This window comes from Cebidichthys violaceus, unplaced genomic scaffold (genome assembly GCF_023349555.1).
Source record: "Cebidichthys violaceus isolate CVI_PGR_0920_01 unplaced genomic scaffold, fCebVio1.0.p SCAF_52, whole genome shotgun sequence".
Taxonomy (NCBI): domain Eukaryota; kingdom Metazoa; phylum Chordata; class Actinopteri; order Perciformes; family Stichaeidae; genus Cebidichthys; species Cebidichthys violaceus.
In genome coordinates this window covers 734,768-761,707 of record NW_027176728.1, presented here as the reverse complement: position 1 = coordinate 761,707, position 26,940 = coordinate 734,768, and the positions used below count along the sequence as shown (strand labels likewise).

The following is a 26,940-nucleotide window of genomic DNA, read 5'->3' as shown; positions in this document are numbered from 1 at the left end:
AAGAAGAACATTTGAGCGCTCGTGGATTGCAGGAAGTCATGACGTATGCGGTCGGTGTTTACACAGTACCCACGTTGAGCCGCCAGATGGCGCTGCCGGGGCGCCTTCTCACGCTGATGCTCGGCCTGCCTCCAGCAGAGAGCAGTGCGTGGTTGGATGTGAGCGCCACCGACCTGTCTCTACTTCCAGATCGAAGATGGCGGTCTCGGTGTTCCCCGGCGTGCGGCTCCTCTCCATCGGAGACGCGAATGGAGACATACAGCGACACTCAGAGCAGCAGCCCCTGCGGCTAGAAGTCAAGAGCACTCACGATGCTGCTCTCATCAATCTCTCCAATGGTGAGTTGACCTTTTCCCGCAGCTGCTCCTCGGATGTTCGGCCTGTCCGAACTGCCAGTGCTAATGCTATGCAGTGCTAATGCTCACGGCTAATCCGGCCACACGTAGCTTTAGCCACCAAGAAGCTAACGTCGCCTCCCCCTACGTATCACGAGGGAGCCCTTAAAACTCCCAAAATGTTCCTCGTCCGAGGGGGTCTTGTTGTTTGCAAACCGTAAGCTCTGAGCTCACACACAAGTTCACCGCTTTGGAGACCTCGACTAAATTTAGCGCTTACAGCGCAGCTTAGTTAGTCCCACCAGCAAGCAGCGCAGCTAAGTTGTGTGTAGTTTAATGCTAGCTAAACAATGCCACTAGCCCGTGTTCGGCAATGAGGAGCTATCCGCGCATCCGAACTGCTAGCATCTAACGTATTGTGCCCTTGATGTCTCTCGAGCGTTGATATAGTCACGTAACTAATTTAAATCCACCCTGTTCCACGGTGCGCTACAGAGACCCCGGTGATGTTATTTGGCAGTTTTCTAGCTTGTGAATTAACGAGCTTGTTTGGACCAGAGGGCATCACTCGGTACCCGCCGCCGTGCATCCGGCGGTCCGGTCGGCTGCCGCTGCTACAGCGCTTCATTTAGCTCCGTAATAGAGCTGTAAACATACAGACGTATGGACGCTTATACTTGTTTTTTTTGTTGTTGTTGCTTAAAGCGGGCTTGTCGTTTTGAGTGGCGGAGAGAGACCGGGCCCTCATCACTTATGCATTCATCTTTGTTCTCATTGGAACAATAGCCGGCTACTTTCCCTCCTGCGTGGAGGCAGCGTCAGGGACGCTTCAGCCCTCCGCAGCCTTTTTCATTCAATGGGATGTCCCGCTGAAAAGAAACAGCTGCGCAGCCCCCCCCCCCTTCTGCTGGAAATGCTGAAGTTAAAGAAAAGCACACCGACGTTCATTTGTAGACCTTTTCGAGCAACTCCGCGTGGCGCGGAGACAATTGCTCCCCACGCATCTCCGGCAGCACACATTAAAAACGTGAATGTTTAAAGTGCGCGTGTGGAAATATAGGTCGTAGAAAACATCAAAATAATGTGATTTAAAAAAAAAAAAAAAAAAGGGAAAAGAATGCAGAAGATCGGCAGACACACGGTTTTCATTCGCCATTAAAAGCCACCATGTGTCTGTTACTGTCATCTGTGTGAAGAAGCCACTGAGCTGCATGTCCTTCTATTTCTGGACAGGAAACGCACAACAAACAACTCTTGAATCGTTCCGCTGAAGACAGGATGCGATCAACCGCCGATTGATCTCAGGCGGGGAAATTTGAAATGACATAAAGATGCAATATTAATGTTAATATCATATATATCAAACACCCCCCCCCCCGTTGTGCTAAAAATAAGTTAATTAACATCCAGCCATTCAGTTTTGTAATTTGTCGCCTCAGCTGTAACAGAGTCCCGTCTTTGATAACAGTTGGTAAAGAAAGCCACTAACCCTATAACTGCATTGAAGTGGAGGTGATTTTCCACATTACAGGTTTTTTCTACCATGAAGTAGAATGGAGCCGTTGGTTTCTGCAGAGGGAACTCCGTGAAGTCACCTCAGTTAACGTGGGTTGGGTCTGAAGACCAAACCACGTGATCTTACCTCTCTGCAGCCCCACAGCGCAACGCATCAGAATCTCTCACCCAACTCCTCAGATGCATTGTGGGTAACATAGGCAAGGAGGAAAATGTGCTGAATCCGGCCACGGTTTAGTGTGCGACGCAGAGACAGTGAGCGTTGACGCTGGAGAGCATCTCTTCATTGAAGGAAGAGAAAGGAAAATGTGTCTTTGCTCTTCTCCCGACAGGAGTCCGCCAAAGTTTGATTGACAGACGGTTCATCCAATAATTTGCCACATATTTTAATTTTTTTGTGTGTCTGTCCTTTTTTTTTTTTTTTTTTTTTTTTAACTGTTTCCAAAGACATCGTCTCAGAGGATTCTGTGTAACAAACCATGTGGTGAGTCCGGTTAGTACAAAGTAGGACAGAGTGCAAATACACAAAATATAAACAATAAAAAGATTATCAGTACGGTGCAAAAACCGAATATACACAAAGCTAGAAATATATATACGGGTTACCTGTATAAAATCCCAAATGTACTGATGCTCAAAGTAAGAAGTCAATGGTAAGGATCATGAATGTATAAGCAAAGCTAAACTAGACTGTCCTGTTCATTGGAACTGTTTTTAAAGTCACCACCGTAGATGGAAATCGCAAAGAATCGGCAAAAATCCGAATGAGTTGGTCAGACTTTGAAAAAATCGGAAATGGCCAAGGAAAAATACAGCTAATGCACACGGCAAAAGTGAACAGAACAGTTGGATGCAAGAGAATGTTCTTATCGATTTAGCGGCCGTTTGCAGGCGTAGACATCCTGTCGCGGTGGAGCCGGACGTCTTCTGCATTCCACAGTAAGACGAGTGAAGCTGGAGCTCTGTGAAGACCAACCTCACGGGGAACTTAAGACGCGTGGCACCTGTTTGTTCTGTGTGTGCTGAAAGGAAGATCTGTGAGCGAACCGACATTCCTGCCAAAAGCGTGCCTTAAAATCTGCAGCGTGGGAGTATTTTTGGGAAAGGAGCGGTTGTTAGGAGATGGATATCAAAATATAGGAGACTGCAAGTGGTGTAGATGTACATATACCCGCTAACGTTCTGAGGGAAACTTTAATAAATACGGTTGTTTGATGGTGATACATATTTGAGTTCCTTTTTTTATTGGAGGTCTTCAGGTTGTCCTCTTCATTAGGTCAGGGTTCACCGCGTAGCAGAAGTGAAGGGAGGGTGTTTTCATCAGAACCGGATCTGCCCTTCTATTTATATCCTACGGAGTCATCAAAGAGGAAGTCCACAGATTTGACACATGTAGGTCAGCTGAGGTTTCTCGGGGAGTTCTGCTCGCCACGTGAAGACGCTTGGAGAACGTTTTCTCTTTGCTTCACGATGAAGTGGTGACGGTAAAAGTGTTCCTCGGCCGGACCTCTGCCGTCTCCTTCCTGGTTCTTCTTTGACGAGATCAGATCTGTGTTTTGGGAACGTGAGCACCATTTAACCATTAGGTTTTCTCCGTCTCGTGGTCGACGGCGTGGTTTGGCGCAGGAGAACTCGGGAGGATGCTTCTCTCTTAAGCTGAAGTGCTGCACTTAATCCCTCAACAGGCGATGGATTAGCGTGTCGGGCCTGCTGCGCGACGACCAGGTTTTTTTTTTTTTTTTTTTTTTTTTTTTACAGCCCGGAGACGTATTGGCACGGGAGCCGCACAGAAGGAGTTCTGAGAGGCGTTCATTCATCCTTCCAGTTCTAGAGTGCGATCATCCCCTCAAACGCTCCGTTCTCCCGTGTTCTATCTCAGGAGGTGTGTGCTTCGGCATTATTTAGGTCATCTTCACTAAGCCGGTCACAGACTCGCAACACAGGGGGTCGACAAATGATAAAGAAAGAAAATAATAAAGAAAAAGAAAAAAAGCTAACTCTTGTAGCATGCATCCTAACCAGAGAGTCAAGGTGGTGACAGCAGCTTTAGTACCTCTCACGGGTTTCTATCCTAGAGTGGAAATGGATACACACACACACACACACACACACACACACACACACTGTCGTTAATTTTGACTCATTCCCACACGCATCGTTCCGCTGCCACAAACACTCACTGGAGCACCAAATGTGGCTTAATCCGCCGCTGAAAATAGTCCCCAACAAACGCATGGTTTCTTCCCGTTTTGAGTAGAAACGACAGAGACCAGCTGTAGGAAACGACTGAGCCGCTGAGACACGTTTCTATTCGTGAGGCTTTTACCGAGGACTTCCACGTTCAGTAGGAACCGGTGGAGGCAGCGACCAGACCGAGGAAAGAAGCCGGAGAGTATCGAGAGACGGACGGACGCTTTTGGTCTTGGACGTTGTTCCAAAAGACAAATCAAAGCGTGTTCTTTAAGCTGCCTCTCACAGCTGGTCTTCAGTGCTCTGAGCCAGCGTTGACTTTAAAGACGTATTAAAACAAGTCAAAGTTCCGGCAGCATTCGGCCCGCAGGTTTAGGCCAGCATGGCTTGTTAATGTCCTAACTTTTTTTATTTTTTTTTCCCTGTTCTTTTTCTGTCCAGGAGAGGAGGCGAGTGTGTTCAAGTGTTCGGTTTCCAGGGAGACGGAGTGCAGCCGCGTGGGGAAGCAGTCGTTCATCATCACGCTGGGCTGCAACAGCGTCCTGCTGCAGTTCTCCTCGCCTGCAGGTACACACCAACGGCCCGAGGGCAACACGGCTGTAACACGCCGTCCATCCGCCACACACACACACACACACACACACACACACACACACACACACACACACACACACACACACACACACACACACACGGCATATATGAGCCAAAATGTGGATTTTAGGTCAAAAATTCTGCCGGTGAAGTCGAACCAAACATTGGAAATATTCACGCGGCAGCCATTTTTTGTCTGACGTCGCGCTCGGGGTGGAAGCAGTCTCCCAGAACCCCGTCTGACGGCTCTGTAGCTCCGGCAGATTGCTTTAGTTTCCTCCGTTTTATAACCCCAGAGAGAGCCGGCATGCCGACGTCCGCTACGTAAGCGCTAAGTCTGTGCTTCCCACACACTGGGTCCAACTTGCCGTGTGCTACTGTGACGTCACGAAGAACATCTGAAGTGCTACACCGCTCTAAACTGTGAAAGGAAGTGAAGGAACCTTTGCACACGGTCAAACAGAAAGGTTCATCACAACCTCGTCGGGGCTGCACTGTAAGCACGCTGTTGTGTAACGTAGGGTCCGGTGTAAAGTGCGTCATTGTTCTGATGTGTGTGTGTGTGTGTGTGTGTGTGTGTGTGTGTGTGTGTGTGTGTGTTCCGCTGCAGACTTTCAGTCCTTTTATAACCTCCTGAAGAACAGTCGTGGGCACGTCAACGAGCGCTCGGTCTTCAGTGACAGAACGGAGGACTCCTCTGCTGTACAGTACTTCCAGGTGAGAGGTAGAGACGGCAGACTGACTCGTGAGGATGAGGCATGCATTGGACACATGTCTAGCTGGAGCACAGCTCTTGCATTAGAACCCGATTAGAACCCCAGATGAAGAAAGAGACTCGGCCGCTCATAGGTTTGGGGGTCACCCGCTATCTTAACGCTGTTCTCCTTTCCTTAAATAATGACTTCTTTAACAGAGACAAAGAGTGCAATTCAGAAACCAAATGTGTTCTTTGTAGAAGTTAGGGGAGAATACTGTCAGAACCATTTCCCCTCAAAATCCCTTTTAGGTCTTTCAGTTTTCCCCCTTTCGTTCCGTTTTCAGTCTACTTAGGTTAGATTGAAGAGGTTTAAACTGATTCGTCAGCTCAGCTGCTATTCAGTCGCGCTAACTCTAACTCTAACTCTAGCCTAGCTTAGCTTAGCCTAGCCTGCGTTGTCTATCACGGCTCACTAAGTTGTACCACTTGTTCATGTTTCAGCTTGTCGTAGACTGCTTTATTGGAAACGCTGTAACAGGAACTTGTTTATATCTGGACACATTTCGACGCTTTCACTTCCTTTTACCAAAGACCTTCTGTTCTCGCTCGGGGGGGGGTGGGGGGGGGGGGGGGGGGTGTCTCTGTCCCCTTCTGCCCTTTCAGTTGTGAGTCTGGCTGAGACATTTCATGCACCAAACATGACTTATGTTGCAAACCTTTCATACAAACGATAGAAAATAAATCAATAAAAAAGGACTCTCTACCACCGACACAACTTTTGAGTTGCTTTTTATTTCCTGTCGGTGTGTTAAAGACGTTCGCTGCATATATTTTGCCTAACTGACGACAAACAGTGCAACAGGAAAAGACATTTCAAAATAGAAAATATCAATATTTACAATAAAATATGTTCAAAACAAACGAGTGTCTCGTGTGTATTTAAAGAGAAGCGTTGTCCTGGAGATGTAAGCGTTCATCTTGGGTGCTGCTTATTGTTTTAATTGTCTTATACTGTAATGTATACGTTACAGTTCCCAGCACAGGTTTGCTGACGTTGCGTCTCTGGGTCCCTCCAGATCCAGCTTTCAATCAAATACTTAGAGACTTATTAATAAAAAAAATGTAAGAGCATATTTGAAAATCGCTCGGTCCCAGTTTTGTTTGACTGCAGAACGAGATGCTTTCTCTGTTCCGTGTTGAAATGCGATGCGTTGGTCTGAGTCGGCTCGTAGACATTGATCTCGTTTAGATGACGATGGCGTTTGTTTCCGTCTCTCTCTCTCTCTCTCTCTCTCTCTCTCTCTCTCTCTGCAGTTTTATGGCTACCTCTCTCAGCAACAGAACATGATGCAGGACTACGTTCGGACAGGGACTTACCAACGGGCGATTCTCCAGAACCACACCGACTTCAAGGATAAGGTATCCATACGCCGCCGTAGAGATGATAGACCCGTCGTTTCATCATACCTAGATTCAGAGTTAGACACTTATTAAATGGCTTGACAAATACTGATTAGTCTTACGCAATTTACTCTTTGCTAAACTCCTCCCTCTAGCCAACAATTATTGTCCGGTCATAGCTTAGCAACTGTAACCAGGCACACGGCTTTAGAGACGCCGCATGGTGGTGCGTCTTACTACAGAGCGTAGGCTAACGTTAGCAGCTCCTTCCTGCTTTTAATTAGCTCTGGGTAAAATGTACACTTCAGCAGCCAAAGCCGACGTTACCAGAGACAGCATCATGTTTGCCGAACTCATCGGTTCTCATCCTAAAACAAACGAGGACATCAAAACGTACTTACAGTATGTGAGTGGTTTTACATTTTCCTCATCGGATTTAGTTAACGGAGGTATTTTTGTGGCCGGACCGTTATTGAGTGATAAGTTGGTAATCGAGTCATGCAGAGGTCAGAGGTCAGAGGTCACGGCACAACATGCCTGTAATTAGTCCTGTTCTCTTTATCTCACAGGTGGTGCTGGATGTTGGCTGTGGCTCGGGGATCCTCTCTTTCTTTGCAGCCCAAGCTGGGGCCAGGAAGGTCTACGCTGTGGAGGCCAGCACCATGGCACAGCACGCCGAGGTACACACACACACACACACACACACACACACACACACACACACACACACACACACACACACACACACACACACACACACACCCTGAATCCGATGTGTGTTTAAATGGCCCTCCATTCTGAGGCGGGAGTTCAGATGCTCGTGTAAAGCCGCTCTGCCTCACAGGTGCTGGTGAACAGTAACCGTCTGGGCGATCGCGTGGTCGTCATCCCGGGGAAGGTGGAGGAGGTGACGCTCCCCGAGCAGGTGGACATCATCATCTCAGAGCCCATGGGCTACATGCTGTTCAATGAGCGCATGCTGGAGAGCTACCTGCATGCCAAGAAGTTCCTCAAACCCAATGGTGAGCTGGTTTGGGGAACATATGTGGTAAATGGTAGAGGGGGGGGGTTATGGTTGTAATCAATCCAACCATATCTGTTGGATTGGTTAACATAAGGTCACAGTGAGAATACACAAATGTATACAAGTCTACAGTGAGAATACACAAATGTATACAAGTCTACAGTGAGAATACACAAATGTATACAAGTCTACAGTGAGAATGCACCAATATATACAAGTCTACAGTGAGAATACACAAATATATATATTTTATATATAGACATATAATGTTTAATGTCAGTTTAGAACCTTTTTTCGTCGTCATGTGTTGTAAACGTCTTGTTTTTGACTCCTCCTCCGTGTTTCAGGTAAAATGTTCCCCACCATCGGTGACGTCCACCTGGCCCCCTTCACAGATGAGCAGCTCTACATGGAGCAGTTCACCAAGGCCAACTTCTGGTGAGGAGGGGAAGCGGGTGGGATAGAGGGGCCACATTACATTACTTTACATTACTTTACAGTCATTTAGCAGACAAAGCGACTTACAGTTCAGTATCTATCTACACACTGTAGACGCAGCTACGGGAGACATTTTGGGGTTTAGTGTCTTGCTCAAGGACACATTGAGACTAGTAGAGCAGGAGCCGGGGATCGAACCACCGACCCTCTGATTGTAAGGCGGCCCTGCTCTCCGCTTAGCCACGGTCACCCTTTCCCACCACTTCCACCAAGCGGTCCAGTTCAGTTCATTACACATTAGAACGGTTATTTCCGTGTTTCCATTGATAAATCAACCGCTGCAGACCACTGGTTGGTCTTCTCTGGCAACTGAACTGGTTGTAATTTTCAATATTTTCATTGTGATCAGTGGGACCAATTTAAAAAAATAAAATAAAATCCTTCTTTGGCCCTCAGGTACCAGCCCTCCTTCCACGGCGTAGACCTCTCTGCCCTGCGGGGAGCAGCAGTGGACGAGTATTTCCGCCAGCCTATTGTGGTACGTCATACACACACACACACACACACACACACACACACACACACACACACACACACACACACACACACACACAGATTGTTTGTTTTTTTACACTGGCCGTGGGACAGTGTTGGATTTGAGTCGCGTGGATCTGGATTTGTCGTTGTGCTCTCCTCCACAGGACACATTCGATATCCGTATTCTGATGGCCAAGTCGGTCAAATACACAGTCAACTTCCTGGAGGCCAAAGAAGAGGATCTCTACAGGTGTGTGTGTGTGTGTGTGTGTGTGTGTGTGTGTGTGTGTGTGTGTAAAACGTATCCTTACACCAATTGTACTTGATGTCTCTTTCTGCCGTTTCCTCTGGGTCCCAGGATAGAGATTCCTTTTAAGTTCCACATGATGCACTCAGGCCTGGTGCACGGCCTGGCTTTCTGGTTTGATGTGGCGTTCATGGGATCAGCGTAAGTCCGCCACTTACTGATAAACACACGAGTGGCTTTGAATCTAAAGAAGCGCCCCCAACGCAGTCGTCTTGACCAATGCGCCGTGTGTCTCCGCAGGATGACGGTGTGGCTGTCCACAGCACCCACGGAGCCCCTCACCCACTGGTACCAGGTGCGCTGTCTGCTGCAGTCCCCCCTCTTCACCAAGGCCGGGGACACGCTGTCCGGCACCGCCATGCTGATGGCCAACAAGAGGTAAGGGCGCTTCTGAACGTAGTCCTCCGCGGCAGGTCGGTCCGCCTCTTACTCCTGCACGATCGATTGCTGGGGTCCGGTTAGTGGGGGGCGTCGGCCTATGTAACCGTTTTGCATGGTTGCCATGATGGCCACCGTGGCTGAAAATATCTACGCGCATGTGTCCAACTCCTGATAATAATCTAAATAATTTAAAGACCCCCCCCCCCCCTTTTGAGACCGGGAGAGGCGGGGGCCGTTAAATGATCAGACACGCTCTAAATACAGTAAAAGATATTCATTATTTAGACGGTTTGGGATATTTTATTCAGGAAGTAATTCTCCCCGGGAGCAGCTGATCTCTTGCTCTGCGTACGCAAAAGTAGCGGACAGAAGCACTGCGTGTCTCAAACGCAGCCTGATTTCTGATTTTCCTCTTTCAAAAGCTAGAAGTCGTGTTCTCGCTGCAGCGTCATGATTACTGTACAGACAGAGCGGTAGACTTCTCCTCGTCTCACGCTCCCGACGCTCTGCCTCTCAACAGACAAAGCTACGACATCAGTATTGTTGCCCAGGTGGACCAGACCGGATCAAAGTCCAGCAACCTCCTGGACTTGAAGAACCCCTTTTTCAGGTGAGTTGGTCTCTTGGACCCGAGTGACTTAACACCTGGATCCGGATGGCACCGTTTGACATGTAAGAAGGGGAGCACCCGTGCGCCTCTCCCATGTTAAACGTGTGTGTGTCTGTATTCGCAGGTACACAGGCACCACCCCCAACCCCCCTCCTGGCTCACACTACACCTCCCCGTCTGAGAACATGTGGAACACGGGCACGGGCTACAGCATGAATCAGGGGATGGCTGTATCAGGTGAACACACATAAACACTGGTAGACGACGGCGATCCTCCATGTGTTTATAAGAGGGACCCCGGCTTCAGATTGCTCTTTTAATTATTGTGTAAAAACCTGCGCACATGAAAACCATGCGAGATGCAGTATCCGAACGGGAAAGCATCCTGTACGCACATACACACAGTGTGTGTGTGTGTGTGTGTGTGTGTGTGTGTGTGTGTGTGTGTGTGTGTGTGTGTGTACACAGTGAAGGAAATAATGATTTGATCTCTTGCCGATTTTGTAAGTTTGCCCACTGACAAAGAAATGAACGGTCTACATTGTAACGGTAGGTTTATTATAACAGTGAGAGACCGAATATCCCCCACAAAAAAAATCCAGAAAATCACACTTTATAAAAAAGTTCTACATTGATTTGCATTTGATTATGTGAAATAAGTATTTGATCTCCTAGCAAAGCATGACTCAGTACTTGGTGGAGAATCCGTTGCCAGATGTTTCTTGTAGTGTTGGGGTTTTGGTCCACTCCTCGTTGCAGATCCTCTCCAAATCCTTAAGATCCCGAGACTGGCCAGGCCGCTCCGTGACCTCAGTGTGCTTCTTCTGGAGCCACTGCTTTGTTGCCGTGGCCGTATGGTTTTTCGGTAAAGCCTTCTCTGAATCCTTCAGGTCTTCATTGGGCCTTGTACATGTGCCTTATGAGCAGGGGGACCTTGGGAGCGCTGCAGGATTTTAATCCATTACGGCGCAGTGTGTCACCAGTGGTCTTCTTGGTGGATGTGGTCCCAGCTGTCTTGAGCTGCCTCGTGCAGGTCTACAATCTGGTCCCTGGCGTCCTTGGACAGCTCTTTGGTCTTGCCCATGGTGGAGAGGTTGGAGTCTGATTGATTTGATTCTGTGGGCCGGTGTCTGAGTTGAGTACTTTCTTAAAGCGAGAGGACTAATCTAAATCTAATCTGTTTGCTAGGAGATCAAATACTTATTTCACACAATCTAATGCAAATCAATGTAGAACTTTTATATAAAGTGTGATTTTCTGGATTTTTTTTGTGGGGGATATTCGGTCTCTCACTGTTATAATAAACCTACCGTTACAATGTAGACCGTTCATTTCTTTGTCAGTGGGCAAACTTACAAAATTGGCAAGAGATCAAATCATTATTTCTGTGTGTGTGTGTGTGTGTGTGTGTGTGTGTGTGTGTGTGTGTGTGTGTGTGTGTGTGCGTGCGCACGCCGTTCACTGCTCTTGCATTTTTGTGCGCAGGTTTTGACACTAATTAAAAACAATAAATATTCAAATTTTCGAGCGATTTAGAATCTGGGAATGTCAAAAGGACTTTCCAGTTAGTTCACGTTACCGGGGGTACGGTGAACTACGGCGGATAACTTGTACACTAGTAAACAACAACAACTGATAGGCGCACGTCTACAGATCGGGGGGGGGGGGGGGGGAAGCTCGGAGGGAGAGAGACTTCATTCGTCTCAGATCTTAACTGATACTAGCCGATACCACCTTGAGTTGGAATCCGTGTCTGGAGCTGTGGATCGGCCGGCAGTCCACAGTCTACCGGGGTTTCCTCCACCGAGAGGGAAACGCTTGTGTTCTGCATGTTTAAGATCTTCCCGAACAATATCCGATTCCTGTCAAATCTCTGTCCACACAAGTGGCCCAAAACTACTGAAACTCATTTGAGAAATGTGTATTCATTTCCTGATGGACTGAGAGTATGACTTATTTACAGCGCGCTTTATTCTTATATGCCCCCATAACCTGAACTTGGCATCATAAAAAAAAAAAAGCTGGATCTGGGTCCGTCCACGGCAGGCCCAGCTGGAGTAGTCCCGTCCCTGTCCCGTCCCCGTCCCCGTCCCCCCCCCAAAAGTCCCACGGTGTCACCAGGCTCTGCTCTAAGAAGAGCTGTATTTACTGAATCTGATGACTTCTTTGTTGTACGTGTTGATTATCTTGTTTTCTGTGTCCCCCCCCCTCTAGGGATGCCTGCAGCTTATGACCTCAGCACAGTCATTGGCAGCGGTCCGGCGGTGTCTCACAACAACCTCATCCCCCTGGGTACGAATCGCACTCCCCCCGACTTCTCAACATCTCATGGTACTTAACGCGGCGGGGAGCGACTGAGAGGGTCTGCAGCGCAGCATGGTTGTTGCAGACCGGCGGCTTTTTTTTTTTTTTTTTTTATAACAGAAGTGTTCCGGTCTCCAGTCAGCTCTGTCGGCGCCGTTATGCGTCACGGGAGAAAACAACGGCTAACCAAATATTCCCCCCACCCCCCCACCTCTGTGTTCTGTAGAAATGTGACGACAGTGTTTCAGAAGCATCTCCACTTGGTGTTTAGAGGGTCGCATTGATCAATGTCCAGTGTGTCATTTTGCTAATCAACGGTTTGACGATACGTTGGTGTAACTCGGTAGCTGACGGTGTTTATGATTTGATGATTACATTTTTCCACAAATAACTCTTGCAGTATCTGCTTCCTACCTTTTTAGCTTTTAATGACATTTCAACCTCTTTCATCTCTTACTCTTTCTCGTCGGCTGACATTTCAACCCATTTTAATGCCAACACTTGAAATCACACTTCAAATCACACTTCAAATCTTTTGTCTCAAATCAGCTTTTCTAATGTTCCCTGTTCACACTGAATGTCCTCCTAACCAGTGTTCTTACGATACCAGAATTCCGACTTTGATACGATGCCCTGCCTAAATGTCTCGCCGCTACAGATGCACCAGTCGGTCGGCGGTCAGTCTGACATTAACCCTTTGTTTGCCGTGTTTCACATTGACGTGTCACGGATGTTTGTGTGGGAGCGGCTGTTACTCTCGACGGGCGGCTTTTCCTTTCTTTCCATTTCACGTTCATCAGAAAGATGGTGGTGTTTTATTGCCTGGATGGAATAAAAAAATAAAAAATAAAAAAAAAAGATTACTTAAACAAACTATCCGTTGATGAAATGGAGTCTCATACTTAAGGATTCCACCTTATGGGAATATGCACAAACATTAATGGTTTGTAAGGAGGATGCACAACAGAGGTGACCCTGGCCAGTCGGATGTTCCCTCGCTGACGATTGAAGGTGTTGAGGTCTAGTATCGGAACACCGGGCAACACTGACACCATCTTTCAGTTTCTTCACTTGAACTGGCACTCCTTTCCCTCAGCACTGTCACTTCAACTGACACCTCCCACTCACAATTTACCCCCTACGCTTCAACTCCTTTCAGGGCTTCAGTTTCCACTTCCCTTTTTTTAACGGCTCCGACAGTGTTTCAGCTTTTTCAAATGTTTCCCGCAGCGACCACACTTTGCGCGTGACCGTGTGTTTTCGACAGCCTCTCTGCCGTCTGATTGGCTGAACTACTCTTGTGTCGTGTGAGGGGCTCTTAAAGGGCTCCCGCCGTTTTTGTTTTGTGGCTAAAAACAGGAAGCTAAAATGTGTTGAAGCGCTGCAGGTATCATTAACTGTGCTCTCCCCTCTCTGATTGGTCACAGTGAACACCGGAATTGTAAACCACACCCACTCCAGGATGGGCTCCATCATGAGCACAGGAATTGTCCAGGGTACGTCCTCTTAACACTTCATTCAAACAAACACCACAGTAGAGAAACGCATCAGGCTGCCTCACACAAATGGACCGTCTCCAGTTGGAAACGCCATCATGCTTTGTTTGTCCCCCCCTCCCCCAGGAGCCACCACGGGCCAGTCGGGTCCCAGCAGCAGCGGTACTTACTATCCCGTCACCAACCAGTTCACCATGGGGGGCGCCGCAATCTCCATGGCCTCGCCGATGGTCATCCCCAGCAACACCATGCATTACGGCAGTTAAGGCGAGGACCTCACGGAGACCCCTTCGACCGCCCCGCCCCCGCATGACAAGAGATTCCCAGCCCCGCCCCCCCCCCTCCCCGACACCCTCCAGCCCCGACCGACCGCAGCCAAAACCGATATACCAAAACCAGTGCTGTGCTGGCACTGCCTCCCCTTGTTCATCCCCCTCATTCTACTTTGTTCAGTCCATCACTATATGAACGGTCGAACGCTCTCGTATCCGTCCAGACTCTTTTTGTCTCGCTGACAGACGAAACCTCCTGAACCCCTCCCTCCTCGGATCCATCGGGACTTCAACTCGCGCACAGCTGAGATGCACAGCTGTTATGATCTATCCCCTCCTCCCTTCAACATGTATCTCAGTCCCTCCACTTCCCCTCCTTTATCGTTTTTCTAATGTCTTGTGTTTTTTTTTTTTTTTTTGGTGTCCTCATGACCCCCGAAGTGTTTCTGCCAGATCCCAGCACCAGTCCGTTCCTCCAGTTCTCCGCACCAGATCTACATTAAAGCCTTTCATTTGTACAGCAGGGCGCCATTATCATCATCATCATCATCATCATCATCATCATCATCGTCATCATCAATTCTCGTCTCTGGGCTGCCATGTAGGCTTCTCATATCCGATCCAGTCCTCAAGGGCCCCGCCGCACTTTCCTCAACAGACGGACTCACACGAGACGAGTGGTTTTTATTTTATTTTTTCACCTCGAAAAATGCAGACAGTTTGGGTTTTAGGAGGAGATATCAGAAAACTGAAGCCAGAGCACCCAAAAGAGTACGGAAAAGATGCTCTTTTATTTTTTCTGACTTGTACAAAACAAGTGAAGTTCCACTTTAAAGCAGTGGGTGTGGATGCAAGCGTCGAGTTTCGGGAGAACGGCGCAGCGGTCACCTTCCGCGCTGAGCAAAGAGATGAAGCGCTGCATTCGTCTCGTCCGCTGTCGATTTTTAGGTTTCCGGTCCTCGTTGCTAACAGGAAGTGGGCTCCGTGCTAGCATGTTAGCTGCACAACACGTCGGATGATAGTTGAGCTCGTTTGAAAACGTGAGCCGCACGATTTTGATGTTGGTCCACGCGCAAGAAGCCGTCGGTTGACACCTTTTTAACACTACACAATCGATCCGTCGCTAAATATCCAGATATTGATCAGCGCAGCTTTAAATGTGCTGCACATCTTGCGCATTAGCCTAGCTCAAAGGCTAGAAGCAGGGGAAAAGCTAAAGTTAAAAAAAAAAGCACCTGTCTTAGTTCAACTTTACATAAAAACGATTAAAATGTAAAAAAATCTAAAAAGGTTTAGGGACCAGTGTGCCGGAGGTCGTTTCACTAACGGGCAGTGTCTTGTCACAGAAGAGCTGCCGGTTTGAGCGCCGTCCAAAACTGACCAAAAGGCCAAGGGGACATTTTGAAATGAATACAAAGGAGTTTGTCTATGAGCACCGAGATAAATCTGTACTAGACTCAGTGAAATTCACTGTGGGTTTTGATGGCAAACAAGCACCTTGAAATGTGCTGCAGGTTCTCTCGTTCTCTCGCGGGAGGTTTAAGGCTTGGAGCAGGTCGCATCGCGTCTAAAAGGGAAGTGTGCATATCCGTTCTGAAAGGCCACAGCAAGAGCTCCCGAGTCCAGGAGCTGTTCTTGTTGTTGCCTTTTTTTAGTTGTGCATACAAAAAAAGAAGTGCCAGTTGCGAGAGCTTGAGAGAGACTTTCAACACGGAAGGTGACCGGTGGGACAAAGTCGCCAAGGAGAAACTTAGTTCAAGCTAGAGCTGTAAACCTGCTGCTTTCACCGCCCGCTTTTCCTGTTCTTTTTTTTTATCCGAGTGGACATATCAGCAGCTCCTCCCCGGCCAGATACCTCCGGCACAGTCGGAGGGGGGGGGGGGGGGGGGATCCTGACAAACCGGTAAGGACCAATGATCCCCACGTGGCAGCCAGCCGGCCGCCGGAGTGAGTGAAGCTGTGCTGGATTGTCAGCGTCCCAGTTTACACCCTTACCCCCCCCCGCCCCGCTTCTCCTCCAAGACGAAGAGACTTCAACGTCGAGGCGTGGGAGGCAAGTCCGCCCCCCCCCCCCCTACGAACACATGTCTGTCCACCATGTTTGACCTCTGACATATCACCCCCCCCCCCCCCCCCCCCCCCCCCCCCCCGACACCCTCGTCCCCCTTTTATCAGTCGCGGAGAGAGAAGGACTGACACACGTATGCATTGCTTCCAGTGTCACAACTATCGGACTTGAAAATATTACTAGTTAGAAAAGTTTTAAGAGAGCTGAGAAAAAAAAAATGAGTCTCTTTGTAGGATTAACCTTTTTTTTGTTATCTTTATTTTGTTTCTGTTTTTTTTTTTTTTTTTCTTTCACAAAAAACAAACGATGAGAAAAAAAAAAAAAAAAAAAGAGAGAGAAAGCAAATTAAATGTGGTGGAGATGTTCCAAAACCATCCTGGAATCAGGTGTTGTAGTACTTTTTAATTAGTCGAATAGACTGCGGACACACACCAGATGTTTACTAGCCTGTAGCCATCGTGTCCCCTTAATCTTTTTGTTGTCATTGAATTATTTGCTCTGTGTAGTCGGATAGCGCCATTCACTTTTCTTTTTTTTCTTTTTTTTCCTTTTTTTTTATCATGGAAAAGTGTGAGGAAGCCTGTGTGTCCTGTTCTGTCATTTCTGTGTTCCAGTAATAACACTCGACTCACTGTCACTGTCGGCTCTTCTGCACCGAGACGCTTGGAGACTCTTCTCCGTCCTCAATACTGGCGCGCTTTTAAACAAACTCGCTTTCAGCCCTATCGTTGTCCATATAGGCTGACTTTTTATTTCGGCAAAATGGGGAATTAATTTCACTATTCGTCACATGACGGGGGGAAAACAAGTCAACGTCAGCTGACGGGAATCAATATAACAGTAGGTTAGTAGATGCTCCGATGGATCGGATCAGTCTCTTGTACAGCGGAGGCTGTTCCTCACTGTTGCATGCATGCGTCACACTATGGTTATTGCCACAGTGTTGCAAAATCTCTAAGCCCCCAGGAAGAGCCCCAGCTAGTGGCCAAATGGTGGAATTTCAACTTCCGGGTCCGTCAAAAGACTTGCATTCATTTTTTTTTTTTTTTAAATCAAATTGAATAGCCCTTAATTACATCGTTATGGCATAAGAGTTGCAAGATGCATTAATAGTCCAATCTATTTATTTTCCTTCCTCCATGTGAATCAAAAGCATAGACGATGAGAACGAGGCCGAACCACAGACTGTACATAAGAAGTGGACGTAGTCGTCGTGACGTCACTCATTGGTTTGTGGACTGATGTTTTGAAGCCTCGAGTTCGGCGTAGTCGCCTTCGCCATCTTGGTTTACGGCCGTCGCCATGTTTTCCCGCAACCGATGAACTGAAGCAACCATCTTTGGAATGGGGAGTGACGTAGAGACGCCGTATACGGCTCTGATGGCGGCAGTGACCTGTCAATCACAGTAAGCCCTGCCCCTAAAGCATCCCCTGCTTTATGGTCTGTTTGACTCTAAATGGAGCATAACTTACTAAATGAACATCATGCTGTATTGAAGAAGACTGTAAACTAGAGATTGAGACCATAAACTCATGTTTACAATGTTTACTGAGGGAATAAATCAAGAGAGAAGTAGAGTCATTTTAGACTAGACTTCTATACAACCAGAGGAGTCGCCCCCTGATGGTCATTAGAGAGAATGCAGGTTTTAAGACACTTCAGCATCGGCTTCACTCAGCAAAGCCGGAGTTTGCTGCCTGGAAACGCTGGAAATTATCTGTAATTTTATATTTAGAAGTCAATTTATTTTTGCTACTCTGAGGGACTTTCATAGGAATAGGAACGAGGCCCCAACGCTCTGATCTTTATACATCTCTTCTGCGGACAGCGGTTATGTTTAGGTAACAAAAGTACTTGATTCACACGGGACAGAAGCAGCGATGTCCTGCATGAAAGTCCCTGACCAGCTCCGTACACGGTCTTCATAGACTCATTTGAAACTTATTTACTGTACAAGTCAAAAGCAAACGTATTCACAATGCAGCGCCGTTGTAATTTGGGAATGTACATTTTAGGAGACAAGGAAGGGACATAATGGAGTCCTTACATGGGTGCTCTGTCCCTTTAATGAAATATAATGCACACACCTTTACATTCATGTGAATAGAACACGACTCATAGTAAGATAAATATATAAAAACAGTTTTAGATGGAATATCACATATTAATAAATTACAAACTTAAAATAGATTTTTTTTCATTAAAGAAAATGTTGGTGTACGTAAAGAGTCGAGTCGACCAGGAAGTCGGTGCATCTCTAGTTATGTATAAATATGCGGTTCTAATACGAATAAACATGGGGCGGGATTATTTCTTCCGGTATTGAGACAGGACTAAATATATATATATATATAATATTTATTTATTTTTAACCCTGTCATGGGATTGGGACATTGTTTTGTGGGATTGAACAGGAGTGAAATCTTGTTCCCCTTTGGTCCACTTGATTGTGTTGGATGAGTCTGAGCTCAACATCTTATTGATACGTGAGAACCAGCTGCTCTTTATCTTAATAAACCATTAATTATGCAATAACTAGTAACTATATTCAAATAAAATAGATCTAGCAATAGATTTAGAACCACTGGCAATAGAGTGTAAAACCGGTGCCTGGGCTTAATGTACTTGATGAAGCTTCTCATGAAGCTGGAGACAGAGAACAGACCCCGTCACGGCTTTAGAGCAACGCTTGAAAGTTTTAGAAGCGTCCGCACAAAATCTAGGAGCGCCGCTTAAAGGGCCAGCGTGTAAGATCTAGTGGCACCTAGTGGTGAAGTTGCAGATCGCAACCTGCCAAATACCCCTCAGCCCCGCCTTTCCAAGTGTGTCGGAGAACTACGGTGAACTTCAGGTACGGAGAGGTATCTTTAGGATTATAAATACTCTGTTCTCCTTCATGACAAAATTATTGCTTTTAATAACGCATACAATTTTAAAAACGGAAGAATTTATAATTTAGTTACAACTAAATCTGGTTTCTAGAGCAGGAACAGTCATGTTTACAACCACAAAGTCATCATATAAAGTCATTAATATCTGACTGGAAATTAAATCTAAAACGTCAATAAAATAAATCATATTGGTGAGTTGATCTGAAAGAAGAGACACAGACGTCAGTATCAGTCTGTCTGTGCTCCTGGAGAGTTAAACTACAGACAGACGGATCTGTGGAGCTGGTGGATGAGAGACTGCGGACAGCAGATTCAATAAATCCATTTTTATATAGTAATATAAGTAAAATACATATAGTAATTTTGAATGTTTTGGTGATGATGGGTTACACCAAAACATAAAACAATGAAAAACACCAGTACCTGTGAGGCTTCTCGATACTTGGGTCTGTAATAATTTGGCACCCGGCCCGTCTAACACCTGGTTTTCGATACCTTCAGGTAAACGTTAAATGCCAACAAGAGGACGTGTGTCATCTTATCAATCGCCAGAAAATTTGTTTCTTTTGGAACAATCCAAACCAATGACAATGATTGTTTTGGGGATTGTTACTTTTTTAAGTACGCAATGAATGCAAGTAGCGCCGGCGCAGACCCGATCCCCTGGGAGTTTCACACGATATATATTTGAAAATCGTATATATTTTCCATATTTGCTGGTGCTGCTCGCTATTAAACGTAGCAGCGCTGTCTACAAAAGTGTCGACGGATCAGTCGGGGACGAGTTCTTTGAACTCACTACTTTGGGCAATGCTCAGAAGGTGACACTCGATACCAGGTTCTATCCAAGGGTGTTGGCGGTGTTGTGGATCACGAAGAGGTCAAATCTCCGGCAACACTTGAATACAGAACAACTTGTGGGTGACCCCGATGAAGGCCTCACGCCGGAATGCGTTGGTCTGACGATAAAGTCGTTCTGTGCACGAGTGATGGCGGAGTGTTGACCTCGGACTTTTCGCCTTCCCTTCCTCGTTGGACCTTGGAAGTAGGTGAAGTTGTGCCGTAAAAATCCTCACTTTGCTTCTATGGTGGACCGAGCAGATGCGTCTTCACGTCGCAAATCAAGGACGACCACAAACGCCACACCAGCGGTAAGCGCCGTGACAACCGACTCTGTGACTAGACCGTAGTGAGAGGCTGTGCTCGGGCACGGCAGCTCTTTAAGCTAAAAGCTAATAGTAGCGTGGCAGCGTGCGCACAATGACGATGCAAATACAATCTTAATGGAGAGTGTTAGCATGCTAACTTTTGCTAGTTAGCAATAAACACAGAAGCGCTGCTCAGGCTGGACTGAATGTCATAAGTTTCATGCTGGTGTAACTGGTCGGATGCTTTCAGACCGGCATTGTTTCCCCCGAAAACTAAATTGTGTGTTCTAAAACTAATAAGTTTAAAAAAACTGATAAAATGAAACGTTGGCGGGAACTACCCTGCACTTTCTGTCCCAGTGGTTAGGGTTTCTACAGTATTACAGCAATGCCTATAATACTATACATTATAATATTGTTTTTGATGATTGTTGATATTTCCATATTAATGTATATTTATTGCTAATCATTTCATCAATGTTAATATGAGCATACTGCCTTGGGAATATAGGTTTCTGATCCGTCAGGGGAAAAAAAGAAATTTGTGGATCTAGAGCAAAATTTTTTTTATAAATATATATATATATATATATATATATATAAATACATATGATTTTTTTATGAAAATTAAAAAAGAATGTTTAATTTATTGAAAAGTTTGATTTAAAATGCTTCTTTAGAGAATCCTGTCGCATTTGTAAAGCCATTCCACTTCCTTTAAAACACATGACACAAAATAATCTTACAGATGAATGAAGGTAAAAGCTATTTATCATCAAGCAATTATCTCAGAACAGTCATTCTGTTAGATGAGATGCAGGAGATGCATATTCCACATCCTGGTTTGCCCAGAGCACACACCATTTTCCACTTTGCTTTCCAGGGCCAAGTTTTCCAGTTTCGCTGGCGCCGATTATCTTTACTCGGCTGCGTTAGCCCCACTTCAGATGGAGCATGTCAAAAACAACTGCCACATCTGGATGGTAATCTGCGCCCTCTTGTTTAAATCAAAGTAATCCAGGAGACAAAGGTGGGGCAGGCTCATGTTCAGTCCCGTGGGCTCACAGTGAATTGGTAGAAGAGCCATCTACACTACAGCCTCAGCAACGGGTCAACTGCAGGTGAATCGAGGGTTCATGTAGAATGAGGCTGCTTGTGACACAGTCCTGTATTCAGGCCTCTCTCTCTCAGAGGAACCCCACTGTGGAACCTTTGTCATTGTGGATCCGTGTTCACAACAGAGTTGCTGCTGCTGGAACTCTTCTCTGGCTGAAGGAGGACAGCACTCACTCACTCACACACTCACTCACACTCACTCACACACTCACTCACACTCACTCACTCACTCACTCACTCACTCACTCACTCACTCACTCACACACTCACTTACTCACTCACTCACACACACACACACACACACACACTCACACACACATACACTCACTCACTCACTTACTCACTCACTCACTCACACACACACACACACACTTACTCACACACACATACACTCACTCACTCACTCACTCACTCACACACACACCCACCCACACACGTTGAGCTGAATCAAAAGCACAGCGTTTCCACAAGTCTTCTTCAGGGGCCGAGCATCAGCTCTAAGTTACAAACCACTTTATCTACATTTCCAAACGCATAACAAGGCCTCCTGTAATAGAATGACATCACTGGTGATGAGTCATCACATGTATCACCTGCATCAGCGTGTCAGCTGTGTGTGTGCGTCACATATCATGGCACCATCTTGTGGTTGAAATAAGAAACACAACAAGTTGTCTCCAAACTGAACAGTACCAGTAGAAGTTAACAGATGAGGATTCATCTCAAGTCTCAGATCTTTGTGGACTCACACATGAAGAAGCTGCTGAACGCTTTGCCCTCCTACATACAAGACACCACTTTGGTTTATGCCAGTAATCTGTTATCAATGTACTAGAGATATTATTTAGTACTTACAAAGGGACTTGTCTTTCGCATTCTAAGCTCTTTTTCAGTTTTACAAATGACATATTTTCCTTCATTAAATCCTGCCAAACACAACAACCTGTCTGTTCCTTGGAGAATACGCTGCTGGAGAACATAATGTCAATCTGTCTGTTTAGCTGAAAAACAGGATTCCTGCAACATCTTTTAGTGAGGACAGCACAATCAATATGTTTGGTTTAAAAAAAAGAAAAGTTTATGATGCTTATGAAAAAGCCATTGTTGAGGAACTAGCTGCATATGGGAAACTTTCAGGTTCCTCTTCTCTTCTTCTTTTCTCTGCCATCCTCTTTGTTCCCCTTTTTTTACGTCTCCATGCTTCCACTGGTAACCCCGTGTTTAACGTCCCATTGCAAGGAATTGTGGGTAATTCTCTTGGGCAAAGTCTGTGGCCCAATCTCAATGTCCCCCCTAAGGCCTATGATGCTTATGAAAAAGCCATTGTTGAGGAACTAACTGCATATGGGGAACTTTCAGGTTCCTCTTCTCTTCTTCTCTTCTCTTTTCCCTGGCTTCTTATAACACCACACAGATTCAATTCCTCAATCTGGAGAAGAAAGAGCTTCACTCAAGACCTCTGTCTGGAGAGAAAAAGTACTGTGGTCTATCTTACTGCTTTCACAGAATAACCTGTAAAACGATGGATTCAACCTCCTGCACAAACTGCTTCAGAGCATTTTATTTCGCTGTTTCTGCATTATAACCATTCAGGCAAGCATTAGGCGACAACTGAACTTTTACATTTGACTGTAATTGAAGTGCAGTGATAAAATGTGTGTTTAAAGCTGTTGCAAAGTTTTAATTTTAACAAATTGATTTATCAATTTGAAGATGAAACAAACAGAAAGAGCAGGAAGCCTAAAGTATTGTGTGATTTATGAACCTGACTGACACTAAATAATAGAAATATCTAAATGTGTTGTGGTGTTTTTCCTTTAGCCAAAGAGAGAGAACAACACTAGTAAGCATTATTTCAACGTGTTGTTTTCTTCTATTTTACACTCATATAGTCTTGATGCAGTTTTATTCTACTCAATAAGGTTCTATTGATTTCTTACCTATGACTGAGCTATGAGTCATTTTGAGTGTTTTTCTGAGCGTTAAATTAATATTGATAATGTTTAAGTGATCTTCACTCATTCACTAATGTGTAACCCTGGATGCTCTTGTAATCACAATTGGTTCAGATGAGAGTAAATGAGAATAATCTTGGATTCAAAAACTTTGATCGATCATTGTCAGAGTCAGCATACGAAACAGATGATAAGAAAATGATAAATGTTCAGGAAAACATCCGGACTGATGTTCCACTCAGGAAGGCCGGACAGGAACTTAAGAAATGGGTGTTAACTTAAAGAAACATATCAAAATTGTGAGACTATGTAAACAGCTTAATCCAATCATTTGGCAATGTTCAGTTGTCGACCATATATGGACCAGGAGGTTAAAGATGCTGGAGGTAACGAGGTATAAAGAGGAGGAGACTAGAGAGGTTCAGGGTTCTGTCCTAGGCTTAGGCTGGTTCTTGAGGTCTCTCAGACATAGATAGGTCTTTTGTCTTTACTTTTATTTACTTTTGGCATTATCCATTGTTGTAACCCAAAACAACAATGGGTTTTATTGTAAAAAGCAAGAGAGCATTCAAACACTCAATGATTTGACAGCTGGACAGCCATAAACCCTCACGGACTTTGAGGCGCGCTCCCATAAAGTCTCATAAAACTGACCAAAGTCCAGTGTTGCTCGTCTCTGAGGGTGTCTTTGTAGTCTCCTAAAGGTAAGAGAGCTCTACTCCTGGGAAAGGCTGACAATAGTAAACTAGAAAATTTCGCAAGAAATTTTGACAGTGTGGCTTCTACTGCCCGAAGACGTCGCAATATATACATAAACGCTGATGTTACTGGCAGTATCGTTCAGGTTCGATTGAGATAATGCTTCTCTCTTTTCTGCATTTTAGATTCATACTCTTGAAAAAGTTAAACCAAGTTAAAGCTGACGCTTTTATTTTGAAAACTTACCGGATGCTCTATCCCTTATCGGTGTCTGACTTCCTGTCTGGGTCGATCTGCTCTGTGTTAATTGACGCAATAAACCCGAGCCTTGGGCTCTCGCGCACCCTTCATTGAGGCAGAGTAGTGTTTGCCTCCCCTTAATGTCAGATCAGCAACACTAAATATGTTCCACACAGACGTGAAATACAGTACCTATTATATGGAAAGAAAGGACATATAATAAAAGTGTCTACAAATATTACAGTGTGTGCAGGAATGAGACAGCAAAAGGCTCAACCCAGTTAGTGAGGGATTCACAGTCTGAGGTGAGGAACAGCTGGTCACTGCCTCACCTCACTGTCTCCTCTCTGTTTGAACAGGACATGCACTAATTCAGAGATTTTGATTATAAAAATGTTTGGAATAATACAGAAATTACATTTATAGCGCAAATCAGTAGAGAAATATTAATATTTATTTTATTTTAGCATTATTTGTTTTTTACATTTCATCATCACACCCTGACCGCACGTCCCTGCGTAGAGTTCTGGGTGAACACAGATGGCTACAGTTTGTACTTCCTGATTCAACAACAACAGGACGTCAGTGATGACAGGAGGAACATCGCGCCAACCGCGTCGCTTCAAACGCGTCGCCCCAAACGCGTCGCTCCAAACGCCCCAAACGCGTCACTTCAAACGCGTCGCTCCAAACGCGTCGCCCCAAACGCCCCGCCCCAAACGCCCGCCCCAAACGCGTCGCCCCAAACGCCCCAAACGCGTCGCTCAAAACGCGCCGCGCAAAATTCGCATCACTGCAGTCTCATCGCGTCTGTGCAAAGACTTTGTATGTAATCTCATCACGCGAATAATTCGCCCTGCGTTCGGTGTGAACACAGCTGGCAGCCTCGTGGGGAGGGGAGGGGGGAGCTGCGCTCATGTGATTGCTTGAAAATGAGGCTGACATCTGATTGGCTACAGATAGGTCCATGTTAAAAAAAACGTATTTGTGAATCCGGCCAGGCAGGGGAGTCTCAAAAAACCCACCAACAAATGTGAAGAGATCCACAAACAAATACACACAAATCCACAAACAAATAGAAAACATCCACACACAAATACATACAAATGCAGAAATATATTTGTTCTGCGTGCATTTGTGAGTCACATTTATTTGTAAATCCTTCTGTGTAGAGACAGACAGACAGACAGAGAGAGAGAGAGAGAGAGAGAGAGAGAGAGAGAGAGAGAGAGAGCGCGTGCGTGCGTGTCACTGGTTGCCATGGTGACGACGCAGGGCCTGGAGAGTCTGTGAGTCTGTTTGTTTATAAACATCAGTGATTAGCTGAATTAAGAACACCTGTGAGCTTGGCAGACTTTTCATGAGAAAACACTGGAAAACACCTGTCAAACAAATGCACTTTATACCAAAACCATGAGTCCAATCAATAAAATAAGTGCACCGTGAGAGAGATAAGACTCTGCCGAACGCCCTGGTATGTTTTTTATGTTCATAGTGTTATAAATGTGAGCGCCAGCGCAAGTTACAAAACTGGTACCGTCTGCTTTCTTTGACAAATTTCTTTTCTGATTTAACATGGGGTCTAATGGAGTAGTTGGTTGGAATTCATGTCGCTCCACGGCTGTTTGAGCCAAATGTGTAAGTCCGTTGGATTCCATAGACACTTTGTTGCGACCAGCACAAGATTTCCAAGCTTTTTGGCCAAAAATGGTGTATAAAGAGTAAAAATTGTGGGAATGGGAACAATTTGTTTGGAAAAATCACAGAATATTTTCCTGCTCTGCTTCACTCTGACCGTGATGTCATCACTCTAGCACTTAAGGAGCTGCGCAATACACACCCATTATAAAATCTCAAACAGACCCAAAGTTTTGCTGAAACTAAATCGGTGACTTCATGAAAACTATGCTAGCTAGCAAAATGTCCATTTGGCTCAATAACGTCCATCAATTTGTCTATGTTTTAAACTTTGAATCATGTTTCTACGTTAAAGTATGGCTGGTCAATATGGGTCCAAAGTTAAGTGTTTTTTTTGCTTTCTTCACGCCGAAATCCCATTCAAGTCAATGGGCCGATTTTTCATCGTAGATCGCGATTTTCGGGGAAACCGCTGGACGAATTTCTTATAAAAGTCATAGCTCACGATTCCCGATCAAGCCGCACGTGTTGAATTACTTTTTGAGCAGGTGTTGGCAACGCTGTGTGACTAGTTTCGCGGCAAACTCTGATGTGGAAAATGGAGAATAAGAACTAGAAAATGCATTTCCTGCTGAAAATGCGTTGGAATGCTGAAAGCTGAAAGCTGAAATGAATTGCAAAAACATTGCTGAAAATACAGAAATGAGAGACTACCGGTCTGAAAAATGTTGAAGCTCAAAAGCATTTAAACTGCACTGCTGAAAACCCTTCTAGTTGAAACGTCTAACTATGGTGTCTGTAGCTGAAAGTATGAGAAAGAAGGCTTTGAAAGTTGAAGAAGTTTAACAGGATTTGATATCCATAGATATCCCATTCAAAACAAATTGCAAAAAGCTTAATAATTCAAAAAGTTTAAAGATTACAAATATGAAAAATATCACCCCTCTCCTGAAAAAACTGAATATTTTGATATTCGAACAGCTTCTGTGGCTTAAAAAATGTCAGCAGTAGTGATATTTGTAGTAGTAGAAGTTGTAGTTGTAGTAGTATTATTAGTAGTAGAAGTATGAGTAATTAGAAGAA

General features: G+C 45.4%; 1 protein-coding gene across 2 annotated transcripts; it reads left to right on the top strand.

The window, feature by feature from the left end:
* The first annotated feature begins 188 nt into the window (after positions 1-188).
* Positions 189-16,247, top strand: carm1 (coactivator-associated arginine methyltransferase 1). Of its 2 annotated transcripts, none has more exons than XM_068731466.1 (16): positions 189-338; positions 4,482-4,607; positions 5,245-5,351; positions 6,646-6,750; positions 7,302-7,412; positions 7,577-7,754; positions 8,104-8,194; positions 8,651-8,732; positions 8,896-8,981; positions 9,090-9,179; positions 9,279-9,416; positions 9,940-10,029; positions 10,154-10,266; positions 12,244-12,321; positions 13,761-13,829; positions 13,956-16,247. In XM_068731466.1, the coding sequence occupies exons 1-16, from the start codon at positions 197-199 to the stop codon at positions 14,093-14,095; spliced, it is 1,746 nt and encodes a 581-aa protein (XP_068587567.1). In that variant the 5' UTR covers positions 189-196; the 3' UTR covers positions 14,096-16,247. The 2 variants fall into 2 exon arrangements, with proteins under 2 accessions (XP_068587567.1, XP_068587566.1); XM_068731465.1 differs by having other exon boundaries at positions 12,244-12,360.
* Positions 16,248-26,940: the final 10,693 nt, after the last annotated feature.

What these genes read in the sequence shown, in the direction of transcription:
- carm1 (XM_068731465.1), top strand. Translation starts at nt 197, where the DNA reads ATGGCGGTCTCGGTGTTCCCCGGCGTGCGGCTCCTCTCCATCGGAGAC. An exon ending in CCATGGCACAGCACGCCGAG is followed by an intron (nt 7,413 to 7,576) that starts GTACACACACAC and finishes TCTGCCTCACAG; the next exon opens with GTGCTGGTGAACAGTAACCG. An exon ending in CGACTTCTCAACATCTCATG is followed by an intron (nt 12,361 to 13,760) that starts GTACTTAACGCG and finishes GATTGGTCACAG; the next exon opens with TGAACACCGGAATTGTAAAC.